Here is a 13,919-nt window from a genome sequence, read left to right as displayed (position 1 = left end):
TTTGTGAAGTGAGACCTGTTGGTGCTGCCACAGGATCTGAGGCCTCACAAAACTCCTGGGTCAGGAGATGCAGTGTTGGCAAGGGTTTGGGCCAGTCTTCTCGGGGAGGGAGCCTGCAGACCTGGGGCTAAGGCAGCTGTGACTGGGAAGGGCCTTTCTTCTAGAGCGTATGGGTGTGGAAGAGCTTGGGTGTAAGCAAGTTAGGTAGCAGGTGTCCCTGCTATGCTGGTTCCTGCAGGTGGCCCTGGGCTTATGCTGAGGGGTGGGCAAGTGAAATAGTATCAGCCAGTTTCTTTGTTACCTGAGGGGTCTCTCCATGAATGCTGCCTGTCTGGGACTTGCTCCCAAGGTGAGCAAATAACCTCCATACTGTGTGCCCCAGGCGTTCTTGAGATCTCTGTTTCTACACTGTGTATCAGTGGGCTGTTGGTCCTTCCTTCTCCCCAAGAGCAGCCCCAGTGTCCTCTGAGCTCTCCCAGAGTCAAGCACACTGACATTTAAAACTCTAGGCTTTGGGGCACCTGCATGGCACAGTCATTAAGCATCTGCCTTTGGTTCAGGTCATGATCCCAGGGTTCTGGGATTGAGCCCCAGATCAGGCTCTCTGCTCTGTGGGAAGCCTGCTTCTCCCTCGCCCACTCCCCCTGCTTGTGCTCCCTCTCTTGCAGTGTCTTTCTCTGTCAAATAAATAAGTAAAATCTTTAAAAAAAATTAAACTCTAGGCTTTAAGTCTTACTGATTGCAAGAACTCGAGAAATTCAGACCCTCTCGCTTTCCAAGCCAGTTGCTGGGGGGGTTTTATTGTCCCCGCATGCGTCCCTATGTGCTAGTCTGTCTCTTGCCCTTCTCCATGACCAAGGCTCCATCCCCACTGTGGCAGCCATAATCTGTTTCTTTCCCAAGCCAAGTCTCTGTATTGCCTACCTTCTTCAGTGTGGCTTCTTCTCTACCTTTACTTGTGGAGTTTGTTCTACCAGTCTTCAGAGAGGTTTCTGGGGCATTTTAGGATGATTTGATAGTTATCTAGTTGTATTTGTGGGACGAGGCAAGCCTTAGGGTTCTTCTACTCTGCCACTGGTCTTCCAAGATCTCTCTTGAGAAAGAATAGTCTCTTTAATAATTGAATATCCTGGGGCGCCTGGGTGGCTCAGTGGGTTGAGCCGCTGCCTTCGGCTCAGGTCATGATCTCGGGGTCCTGGGATCAAGTCCCACATCGGGCTCTCTGCTCAGCAGGGAGCCTGCTTCCCTTCCTCTCTCTCTCTGCCTGCCTCTCTGCCTACTTGTGATCTCTCTCTCTCTCTCTCTCTGGCAAATAAATAAATAAATAAATCTTTTAAAAAAATTGAATATCCATATTCAAAAGAATGAAGTTAGATCTCTGCCTCCCTTCATATGCAAAAAGAAGCTCGAAGTGGATCAGAGGCCTGAACGTAAGGGTTAGAATTATAAAACTCAGAAGAAACCATAGGAGTAAATATTTGTGGCCTTGGATTAGGCAGTGGTTTCTTGATATGACACCAAAAAAGCACAAGCAACAAAAGAACAGATAGACTGGACTTCATTAAATTTAAAATTTTGTACTCCAAAGGACAAGGCCTCAGAATGGAATAAAATATTTACAAATCCTGCATCTGATAGGGGACTTACATCTAGAATATATAAGTAGCTTTTACAGCACAACAATAAAAAGACAAATGGCCCAATTAAAAGGGGCAAAAGATTAGAATAGACATTTTTCCAAACCCGATATGCAAATGGACAATAAACACATAAAAAGATGCTCAACATCATTAGTTATTAGAGAACTACAAGTGAAAACCAAATGAGATATTACTTCATACCAACGAGGGTGACTGTAATCAAAAAGTCAGTAACAGGTGTTGAGGATATGGAGAAATTGGAATCCTCATACGTTACTGGTGAGAATGTAAAATGGTGCAGCCACTCTGGAAAGGAGTTTGGCAGTTCCTCAAAAAGTTAGAATTACTTTATAATCCAGCAATTCCATTTGTAAGTATATTCCCAAGAGAATTGAACAGATATGTCTACATAAAAACTTGTACACAGATGTTCATAGCAGTATCAGCCATAACAGTAAAAAGTGGAAACTGCTGAAATGTTTCTCAGCTGATGAATGGATAAACAAACGTTGTAGATCCATAAAAGGGAAAATTATTCAGCCATAAAAAGGAATTAAATACCGATACATGCAACATCATCGATGACCCGTGAAAGCATGCTGGGTGAACAAAGCCAGTAAAAAGGCCCCACATGTGGTATGATGGCATTTATGTGGAATATCCAAAATAGGCAAATCCAGAAAGTAGATTAGTGGTTGCCAGGGAATGGAGTCGGGAGGATAAGGAGAGTTTGCTGATAGGCAGGGACTTCCTTTTGGTGTTAGAAACATGTTCCAAAATTAGATCGTGGTGATGGTTATACAACCCTCTGAATATACTAAAAACCTTTGATGGGCATACTTTAAAAGGGTGAGTTTTATGATATGTAAATTATATCTCAACAAAGCTGTTATAAAAAATTTGATTTAGCACTTTGGTTAATTCAAGTAGCATAGCTTCCAACATGTCAACGCACAGACTTTTAAAATTGAAATTAATGAAAATGTAAATCTTATGTAAAATTTAAGCATAATTAGCCAAAGTAAAAATGCAGTTTTCTGAACCACTATATAATTTTTATCATACTGTTTTATTTCCTCGTTTTTTCATTGATGCTTTTGCAAATTAATGCAGGATTCTTTTAATTTCTTTAAAATGTGTTCAGAATGTCAGAATGGAAACAAGGTTTAAAGAAATTAAGTATAAATTAGAATAGCATGAAAGAACAAGATTGTTATTACTAAACAGCTGTGTTTGATAGTGGTGTATTCTTGTAGATTCCAGAAATAAGATCCTCACCGTTATATAAGCCACAGGGCTTGGGAGAAAGACTGAGAAGTTTAGGGTTAGGATGAAATCTGAGTTTAGCTCAAACCCATGAGGAGGGCTACTTCCTTCTCTTGTTGACTTCCCATTTGGGAAGGTTTTTCAGGTTGGGGGTTGATCAGGAGTATAAGGAAAAATTACTCTTTCCATTCTATTGTACAGTTATTCCTCAAACCACAGTGCTATTTGATTCCATGTCTGGGAGTCTTAGTAGTGGGGATCATTGACAGATTTGCACAGAGGCCAGAACCTTGATAAGTTTCTTGATGCACATCTAGGTAATTTCATCTTCCTGGATCTTCCTGGAGCACTTGAAACCCAAAACAGTCGCAATGTAAATGCTGACAGGGATTAGTGAATGTTAATTATCGTACCACGGAAAGATACATATTAACAGAGTTTTGCCCAAACTAATTTCAGAAGACCTACATTAGCACATGGAGTAGATTGAGAAAGAGAATGAATTTAATGAAGTGACTGTTTTTTCTTTAGCTGCTTTCAAAATTGTGAAATCCTGGCTTGGTCCGGAAGCAGTGAGTTTGTTGAAGTTTACCAGTAAAAGTGACATCCAGGACTACGTCAGTGTGGAGTACCTGCCTCCCCACATGGGTGGGACTGTAAGTATCGTCCTTGAAACGTGTTTCTAAAATAAGACTGCATCATGGCACACTAGGCTGCCATTGGCGCATTCTTTCCTTAAGGAAAAAGAAAAAGCAGTATCCTAACATCCAGAGAAAGATCATAGATACTCCAAAATAACACCAATATAGACATTTTTATATAAGTTTTCAAGTTGTTCAGTTTTCATTTTAAGTACGTTTTGTATTTACATGGTTCTAAACTGAAAAATATTTGGTATTCAGTACAAATATTAGGAAACAATATTCCGTAGAAAGGCTTTCTACTGCTATCCCAATCACTCTGTTCCTCTGCCCAGTTCCATGTCTTATATTTATTTCCATGAATCTGTATCGCCCATGTAAGCAATGCAGGATATATGTAATACATATAAGCAAAGATGTATGTAATTCTTCCTCCTTCCCATCTCTTTTAAACAAGCAGTGTATTTTTACACCATTGTGCATCCTCCTTTTTTCTTTACAACATGTCTTAGAGATCATTCCAGATCAGTATGACAAACTGTTTTACTCTTCTTTATGGTGACATAGTATTCCTGTATCTAGAGATGAACCATAAATTATTTAATTGGTGACCATGAGTTACTGAATTTTTTTCATGTGCCTTTAGTTTGCTTCCATTTGTTTACTGTTGAACAGTCTTTTTAATTTAAACGATCATATATACGTTTTTTGAAATGGTTTTGCTACTTACAAATAAGAGACCAGGAATAAGTAGGTCTATGTTAAATTTTTAATACTACATAACAGTGAAACATACGGTGATAATGATTTTTCTTCTAAACTATGAAAGCCTGTGGATTTGGTGTGCTTTGGGTTAACTTGATTGATAATATTTCAGTTGTTTGATTTTTACAATCTACTACATATACCGTCTTACCTGGTATAATTGTATTCAACCAGAATCAAGTGACTAGCAAGATAGAAAGTTTTGGTATGTCCTTTTGTCTTCTTTGATTAGAAGAAACTTGAACTAATATTTTTACTTTGAAATTTGCAACTTTCCTATTTTGAGGTTTTGTATTTTACATTTTAATAGCAGAACACAGTATGGTTCATTTCAGGTACTACCTTTAAATGAGCTAGTTGACTGATTGGTTTTAATAATTTGCCCACAGAATTGTTGTACCTTAAAATTAATGGCATCTAGTAAAAAATATTTTTAGAGGTAGAAAATATCTCCCTTCTCTGTCATTAATGGTGTAGTTTTTTAGGACTAATTTTTCCCCAAAGTAATACATAGACAGCATTTTTTAAAAGCAAACAGTACCAAAAGACTGAAAAGTACAACGGTGTAGTGAAAAGCATGTCTCCCTCCCCACCTTACTCCCCACTGCCACTCTCCAAAGGCAGTCATTCACTGCTTTCCAGGTTTTCTCTCCTGGAGATATTCTGTCCATTTTGTTTTTTCATGTATGTTGTTTTACTGGTTTCCCCACATCATTTGTCAGGTTATACCATACTGATTCTTAGAGGTCTCATTCTTTAAACCACTACAGACTATTCCATTACGTGGATGGAACATACTATATTTTAATCAGTTCTCTTTTAAGGGACTGGTAGTTGTTTCCTAACCTTGCCATTATTAATGATGCTGCTGTGACTAGCCTTGTAAATAACCCTTGGTACATGGGTACAGCAGTGTAAGTAGAAGACGAACTCCTGGAGGTAAAATCATTAGGTCAATGGGTATTCGTACTTTAAATTTTGTTATCTGTGGCCAGTTTCCCTCTAAAAAGATAGTGCTCACTTCCCAATAGTGTGTGGCAATGCTTGAACGACTTCCGTGCCAACATCACATACTCTCATTTTTGTAATCTTTCCCAGTCTTGAGTGCAAAATATTGTGGCTTTACATTTCTGTTATTGTAAGTGGTGTCGAGCATTTTTTCTGATTTAAAAGCGTAGTCTGTTCTTTTTCTGTGAACTCTATCATTTATTTTTTGTTCTGTTCTGACTCTTTTCTCCTTGATTTGCATGTATTAACAAAAGCTGTCTTGTTTCTGATACATGTGGTACATAATTTTCCCAGTTTTGGCTTTAAAGAAACAAACTTGGCTTTTTAGGGGGTTTTCTTAGCAGAGGGTTGTGGGTGGCTGGTTGATTGCTGTGTTTTACTTTTTGCAATTCAGAGATGTTTCATTTTAGCGTGCTTCATTTTTATCAAAGCCTGCTAGGTTTTGTGCTATGATTAGAAAGGTCTTCGTTACTTAGGTTTTGTGTTTTGTTTTCTGTTTTTTTAAGCCTGTGTGCTGTTCTGGAGGTTTTTTTGTTTGTTTGTTTTTGTTTTTAAAGCTTACATGGGTTTTAAAAAAAATACACACTTTTGGAGTGCCTGGCTAGTTCCATTGGATGAGTGTGCTACTCTTGATCTCAAGGTCATGGGCTTGAGCTCCATGTTGAGGGTAGAGATTACTAAAGATAAATAAATAAACCTTAAAAAAATACACACTTCCAAGATTCTAATCCATCTGAAAATCTTCTCTTGCGAAGAATGAGCTAAAGATCCAGCTCGATGCTTTCACAGATGGCTAGCCACTTGTCCACACCACTTAACTGCTCTTTCCCTTTGTGTTGGGAAATGCTTCCTTTTTTAAAAATTTCACTAATTAAGTCTGGTTTTCTTTTCTGGTGGGGTTTTTTTTTTTTTTTTTTTTTGGCCAGGAGAATGGATTTTAATTTTACTTAGAGAATTTTTTCTCTGCCCACCTCTTAGCAGGCTGTTACAAAATTCCTTTCCCTTAGGATCCTTTCAAGTATAGCTATCCCCCACTAGTGGATGACGACTTCCAGACACCATTGTGTGAAAATGGGCCTATTGCCAGTGAGGATGAAGCTTCAAGTAAAGAAGACCTAGAAAGTGATGGCAAAGAAACCTTGGAAACAGTTTCTAATGAAGAACAAACAACTCTTCTAAAAAAGGTAATTCTAACACCACCATGGTTTCAAAACCTGCGTCCTGTCCACCACTCTGGAACTAGTTAGGTACATGATTGTGAGTAATTCATTTAACTTGCTGTCCCTCCTCATCTTTGTGAAAAAGAGGAAGGATGGTACTAGCTAACCAGCAGTGTCACTTTGGTGGTTCAAAAGGCTGCTTTCAGGGGCGCCTGGGTGGCTCAGTCATGAAGCGTCTGCCTTTAGTTCAGGTCATGATCCCAGGGTCCTGGGATCGAGCCCCCGCACAGGACTCCCTGCTCAGCGGGAAGCCTGCTTCTCCCTCTCCCGCTTCCCCTGCTTGCGTTGCCTCTCTCACTGTCTCTCTCTCTGTCTCTGTCAAATACATAAAATCTTTTTTTAAAAAAAGGCTGATTTCATGCATTTATATAAAAATTGACAAAGTGTACTTTGAAGGAACTGTTTTATTGAAAATATTTTTGATTTATCTGAGATAAAGTCAAAGTAATTCATTATTATTTTTTACTCTATTAGTCACCATCCAGTACTTAGTTTTTGATGTAGTGTTCCATGATTCATTGCTGGCATCTAACACCCAGTGCTCATTGTGATAGGTGTCCTCCTCAGTACCCCTCGCTGGACTAGAAATCAGTTTAAAACCTTCTATTTCCTCTATTTTGGTTTTGAAAGGGCACTTAGTTATCTTTTTCAGTCGTCAGGGGCTTGGTAAGAGGGATAAATATGTTACAACTTAGAGCCAAGTTAAGTCTTTACAAGACTGTAAAGGGAAAGACCATGTTATATTTTCTGTGGCGACTTATTTAACTATGCTTTCAAATACATGTTCATGGTCATGTTAATATATGGTAAATACATAATTCAGGTATACTAAACTTATGTTAAAGATTGTAATTTGGATTGAATCACCATAATGTTAACTTTTTGAGCTAATGAACTTCCCGGCTATCAGGATGAAACTAAATTTTTTAATCTTTTCTTTCTTCATTTTTTTTTTTTTTTTTTTGGTCTTTAGATTAACCTAACTGAACATACTTCCAAAGCAGAAGAAAATGAAAAGGTTGATTCCAAAATGAAAGCTTTCAAAAAACCATTGAGTGTGTTTAAAGGGCCTTTATTACACATCAGGTAATCATAGTTGATTTTATTAGCTATGCTTTTATAACCTGTCTTGATTATCTTGAAGGAATTGCAAAATTAAGAAAACTCCTGTACTGTTTTTTGAACTGTGGAAATACAAAATTAAAAGTTATCCAGAGACTCACCTTGGTTTCCAGTCATCGTAGATATTGTAGCTACCTTTTTGTTCTTTATTCTATTAAATGTGTTTAAAGGGCCCTCATTTCACACCAGGTAATAAAAATGAATATTCATATATTAAGGGTTAATCTGAATGACACATATTTTTTCTCATTTTACTGGTACTCTTTGGCTTGCATAGGTTCAAGGATGCCAGAAATGGCATTGAACTAACCCTTTATCAGTTTGATCTTCTAAAAGCTAAAGCTGAACTAGGAAAATAGGTGTTTTACCAAAGCCAGATTTCAGTACATCTCTATTTTTGTTTCTGGGTTACTCAATCTAAGATTCAGGGTTGTTTGTAATTAACCATTATGTAAAGATCTCTTTCTCACTACTGATTCTCTTCATTGGTAAATCTGTATGGCTTTGTGTTAATACTGCTATAACCAACTTTTCTTAGTGATGATCTAATGTATCATTTCCCATCCATTACTTGAAATCTCTGTGTTTTAAGTATGACTCTTACAAACAGTACAGCTAGACTTTTTAAAAACCTAAAATTCTAATTGAGAAATCTGGTTTGTTTACACATTTTTGATTACTGTTATATTTGGATTTATCTCTACCATCTATGTGTGTTTATGGGGAGTGACGAGGAGGGGGACAACGTATGCATATTCTGCTGGTCCTGGTTTTTCTTTGCCAGTTTCCCCCCTGTGAAATTTGTTTTCCATTTTTCCCTTTACTGGTTGAGGAATTACACACTGTTTTTCCATTGGAAGCCTGTCAAAACCATAGGTCTCAGCTTACCAGTGTGAAGGGTTGGCTGGAAGAGCTGCCTAAGGAGAAAGCCAGAGTAGAGCCAGAGTAGGGCTGCAGGTCACAGCACTTCTCCTGCACCGGCACATGGACCCACCTCCACCAGCATCTGTCTCCCCACTATGTCTCAAGACTTTTGAGCTGGTTACTGAGAGCGGTTTTGAGATTCGTGACCTTCTTCTCTTTTCTGTGGTCTATTTCCGATTGGGTTCTAAAAGGAAGGAAGCCAGCATGCTAATTTGTCTTGTCCAGAGTTGGGCAAAGCCCTCCTCAGAAAACACATCTTTAAAAATGTGTGTCCTCCAGATGAATGGCTCTGATATATGTAGACATTCCTGATATAAAACAAATCTACTTAAATATATAGTTTGAAGTGAAGGCCAGTCTAAAGAATTCACCTTTTTATCTAAAACAAAAAAACAGTTCTGCCCATTGTTTGGAGGCACCGGATATATAGTTCGACTAATGTAATTAAACTACACAAAATTTGCTTCAGTCTTTTAGTTTTTCTTTTAGGTCGTGAGTACTACCAGGGCCAGTAATAGTAAAATTTGCATTTTGAGGTTCACTGATTTTACTGCTTAACCATTACTTCCCACCCCAAATTTTATTTTTGTGTTTTTTGTATTCCATAATACTTAGAAAAAGCTGTTTTTATTAAGTAATTACATAAGGAATTATTCTGTGACTTAAATACATCTCTAATGATCTTCCGTTTTAAGTTACGCTTTTCTCTGTTGGAGTAGAAAATTATGCCCCCATCTAATCTCTTTATAATTAAAGTTGCAGCAGCAGTTTCTTCTTTGTTTTGATTATCTGTAACCTTCGGAAGAGTTTAAATGCACCTTAAGATGGTGCTGATTATAGGCTAATTTATAATATTCCTAATTCTCTCTCCTTTCCTTTTCCTAGTTTGCTTTTGATTCTTGGGGGAAACCACAGGACTTTTAAATAGCATGCAATCAATTAGTAAGATTAAAACACAAAATAGATCAGGTAGTTGCTTTGTAATCTTTTCTTTCTTGATGAAATCTCTTTATACAAATGAGCAGCAAATATTAACCAAATACTTTCCTTCCAGCTAATGATTAGATTGTCGTTTGTTCTGAATAATACAAATGCCTTGTATTTTTGTCACCACCTAGCCCAGCAGAAGAACTGTATTTTGGAAGTACAGAATCTGGAGAGAAGAAAACTTTAATAGTGTTGACAAATGTAACAAAAAACATCGTAGCTTTTAAGGTAAATATCAGAAGGATATAAATTCTATGTGGAAATCTGATCTGGGAAGTGATTTCAGACAGTTTAATTGAACAATTGAGAATTTTTTAATTTGCACAGTGTTTTAATGACATTTTTAGGCATGTTATACTGCCTTCTAGTTTTAACCACATGGCATAGCTTATCTACAGTTTTCCCCTGGATATGTATCTCAATCTTTAATGAGCTGTAATAGGCTAATGTCCAAATTAATTCCAGGCCTTAATGTTTGTGGTAAATAAAAAGCCAAGGAAAATCACTCATTATATAGATAATTCATATTAACGGTTAAAAATAAAACTCTAAAATCAAAAGTGCATTTTCCCCCGAGTGTGATATAGTTTGGAATGTACTTTATACTAGATACTAACCCAATGATTGAGTTTACCACTGCCCCATAATGTAAGTGTTATTTCCTTAAATCTTTTTAATTTAACCACTAAGATGTTCTGGATGTTCTTTGAATATCTAATGTGTTTTAATGTATGAATGCTATTAACACATGTCCTTGTCCACAGGTTTTTTTAATTTTTAATTTGCATTAAAGTTAAGAAATCACCAGACACAAGATATTTCATAGATTTTTTTTTTTTTTAATTTAAAAGGAAGGCTAAGTGAGACTAGATTGAGATACTGTTTTCCTGTTGATGGGGAAAGATCCATTCTATGCCTAACCACCGTGGTTGTTTTGTAGACTTTTATTAACTGTTAACTTTTTCCATCTCATTTTTAAGCCATTTATCCCCAAGAAGCACTTTTCTTATGTTACTAGTTACTATAGGACTAGTATAATTGTAATTATAAATGCATAATTGTAAATATAATTGTAATTACAAACAGGTGAGAACAACTGCTCCAGAAAAATACAGAGTCAAGCCGAGCAACAGCAGCTGTGACCCTGGTGCATCAGTTGATATAGTTGTGTCTCCCCACGGGGGTGAGTGGTGGCCTCAGAGGGTGTGCGGGGGGGGTACCTGGGCTGGGGGGATTAGTAGAGCCAGACTAGAATCTAGAAATCAGCTGTCAACAAGTCACCTCATTGCACTCTAGGCATCTATTTTCTCATGTGTAAAATGAGATAGGTCCATGGGTCTCGTTAAAATTTTTGTAAATATTGTATTTCTCTGACAGAGAGAGCAAGCATAAGCAGGGGGAGCAGCAGGTAGAGAGAGGGAGAAACAGGGAGCCCAGTGCAGGACTGGATCCCAGAACCCTAAGATCGTGACCTGAGCCAATGGCAGATGCTTATCCAACTGACACCACCCCCCCGTGCCCCTAAAGTTGTTTATTGAAACTGATGCCAGTTTAAATTGAATTTTTTAGAAAGTCCCCCTTTCTAGAAAAATATTTTCTTTAAGGTACTTCCATACTATTTTTCCATTGTGTTCAAGAATATAATGCCTTAAACCCTGTGTCCAACCCTTTGTAAACGTTCTTGTTTATATAATAAGTTATATAGTAAGTTATCCTTTTGGAATACAGGTTTAACAGTCTCTGCCCAAGACCGTTTTTTGATAATGGCTGCAGAAATGGAACAGTCATCCGGCACGGGCCCAGCAGAATTGACTCAGTTCTGGAAAGAAGTTCCCAGAAACAAAGTGATGGAGCATAGGTATGCTTTTCACTCACAGACTCTCAAATGTGATGGGAAGAATCAGAGAGAGAGAACTGCCTGCATGGACAGGCAGGGGTCTCTTTCTTCTCACATTTGGCAGACATTTAGGCTTCTGGGGTGACCTCAAGCTCTACAGAGCTCTGGGGTGCCCAGATGAAGGTGAGTGCAGTTTCTCCAGGAGCTCGCTAATAGACTTGCTTCCAGGCCAGTCCAAGAATCTGGATGTGTCAGAATTACAAACCTAGATCACTCTGTCCCAGCAGTTCCTTTGTAGGCACACTTGTCTTGGGTACTAGAATGTGTGTGTTGCAGCATTGTTTGTACTAGTGAAAAATGGGAAAGAACTAACCTAATGACCCCCAGTAAAGTAACAGGAAAATGCACTTGAATCTGTAGCTATACAAAATAGTGTGGTAAATCCATATGTCATGCAATGGAAAAATTCCTTCGATACATTAGGAGGAAAAGCCTGTGAGGTGGTTTTATTTTGGAGTGTACCCATTCTGCCTCCCAGGGGGCCACTCTTCAGTGTTTGGGAATGCTGTTCATGATCACAGTTGGGCACTGGGGGACTGTGGCATCCAGCAGTTAGAGACCAGAGACGCTGCTAAACATCCCCCAAGACAAGGAACTGGCTCAAAATGTCAATAGTGCCTAGATAGAGGATTCTCGATGGTGGGTGGTTTTTGTAGGACCTGAAGGGTATGAGAGAGTAAGCCACATCAATAACCTAACCGGAAAAAGTGCTTTCCATGTAGAAGGAACCACAACTGAAACAGGAATGTGCTTGGCCTGTGTAAGTTCCAGCAAGGAGGTAAATGTAGCTTGAATCTAGTCAGGGGGGCTGAGGGAGACAGTGTGGAGATGAGGTCAAAGAAGCAGTAGGTAACCAGAGTGAGGACGTCTGATTTTGAGAGGAAAATCTATCAGTTGGTAATAAGCAGAGTCAGGAAGTGATTTGGCTTTTTCTTTTTTTAAGGGCTTATTCGGGGGGCCGTGTTGAAAACAGACTCTAGGCAGAGGTGAAAGCGTGATATTGAGTTAACACGCATAGCTCGTGCTGCCAGCCTGCGCCGTTCTAAGTGCTTTACTCTGATTTATTCACTCCGTCATTCAAATGACCCTAGGAGGTAGGTAGTTCTTTGTCCTCCTTGATAAATGAGAAGCTGGGAAACCTTGTAATGGTCGTGGCCGAGTGAAATCTTCAAAAGGAATTTTAAAAATACAGATGCAGCTGGCACACACAGGTGAAAGGATCCAGGGTAAGAAGAAAGCTGGAGAGGCAGGCAGGGCCCAGAGGAGGAGCTCGGTCGCCATGGTGAGACCCACGGGAGAGCGGCAGCCGGACCCGATTCACCTTTGTCAGGATCACTGCAGGCTTGTTCACAGACCGGAGGAGGATAGGCGTGGGCCTGGGAAGACCAGTTTCATTTCAGTTGCCCCAGCCTGGAGGTAGAGTTGGTGGCCAGAGGAATACGGTCGAGCAGGGACTCAGGAGGGAAAGCGGTAGGTGAGCTGTGTTCTCCAAGTCTAGGAAAGCATGTTGGACAAAAAAGTGCCAGTAAGTACCGCCGTCCTGCCAAGAGGGAGGAGGTGTGAACAGTGGCCAGTGGTGACCTCACAGAGGCCATCACTGACAGCAGAGGGAGCATTTTCAGTTGGCAGGAGCCAGGTTTTCAAGAAATCAGTGTGAGGAGACGATCCTAGAGGTTTGGCTTCTTGGCGGAAGGAAGAATGTGGTGTTGACAAAGGGTCTCTTTGGCGCAGGTCTGTCAATGACGGGTCCTGTCCCTTCAGCTTTCTCGGGAGTTTCACTCAAGCCAAGGTAGGGATCAGTTTTAGTCCAGAAAAAGGAAGGAACACAGATACACATTAAGGCTCGTGGTGGGCTTGACTTGTTTTTAGATGGAATAGTTACATATCTACATGTCCATATCGTAACAGGGTCTACTTACCCCTTATCAAGAGTTCTTTTTTCTCAAAGTCATGGCTATGAAAACAAATGGAAAGAATAAGTAAGTAACACTGGTATAAAAGACAGATATTACTTTGAAGTTCTTATCAGACAGTCCCTCAGAAGCGGGTTTGGGTTTTTGTTTTTTTTTTTAATCCATTCCTCCTGGTTTGGTCTTCTGTAAGTCAGGAGAGGGTGACTTATCTCACAGAGGGAGCCTCGGTGGTTTGGTACGGAAGGCCCAGATACAGCACCGATTCCCATCTAGAAAGGGTGGGTTCCTTCAAGTAGTAAGATGCGATGAAGTCTACGGAACACAAAAAAAAATGGCCCCGAGTTATGGAGCGGTATCTATAATTGCTTGTGTTATTATACATACATTAAGAAGAAGAGGTAGGGAAGGGAAAATAATTTTGTCTCTTCCCACCTTAAATACCATCTCCAGCAAAAGACAAAAGAAAAGTGGCAGGGGACAGGGGAGCCAGTTAGGAGAGGTTATCAGGAAAAGCTCAGTAGGGGCGCCTGGGTGGC

At 39.3% G+C, this 13,919-nt stretch overlaps 1 protein-coding gene across 2 annotated transcripts in view; it reads left to right on the top strand.

Annotated features, from left to right (window-relative positions):
- MOSPD2 (motile sperm domain containing 2) overlaps window positions 1-13,919 on the top strand; it is a 62,688-nt gene that overhangs the window by 40,031 nt on the left and 8,738 nt on the right. For both annotated transcript variants that reach the window (XM_059385131.1, XM_059385130.1), the window contains exons 8-13: window positions 3,438-3,562; window positions 6,328-6,504; window positions 7,514-7,626; window positions 9,705-9,801; window positions 10,660-10,756; window positions 11,302-11,431. In XM_059385131.1, the coding sequence (XP_059241114.1) occupies window positions 3,438-3,562; window positions 6,328-6,504; window positions 7,514-7,626; window positions 9,705-9,801; window positions 10,660-10,756; window positions 11,302-11,431 (739 nt within the window). The remainder of the gene's footprint in view (window positions 1-3,437; window positions 3,563-6,327; window positions 6,505-7,513; window positions 7,627-9,704; window positions 9,802-10,659; window positions 10,757-11,301; window positions 11,432-13,919) is intronic.

This window comes from Mustela nigripes, chromosome X (genome assembly GCF_022355385.1).
Source record: "Mustela nigripes isolate SB6536 chromosome X, MUSNIG.SB6536, whole genome shotgun sequence".
NCBI classification, from domain to species: domain Eukaryota; kingdom Metazoa; phylum Chordata; class Mammalia; order Carnivora; family Mustelidae; genus Mustela; species Mustela nigripes.
This window is presented reverse-complemented; position numbering and strand designations above follow the sequence as displayed.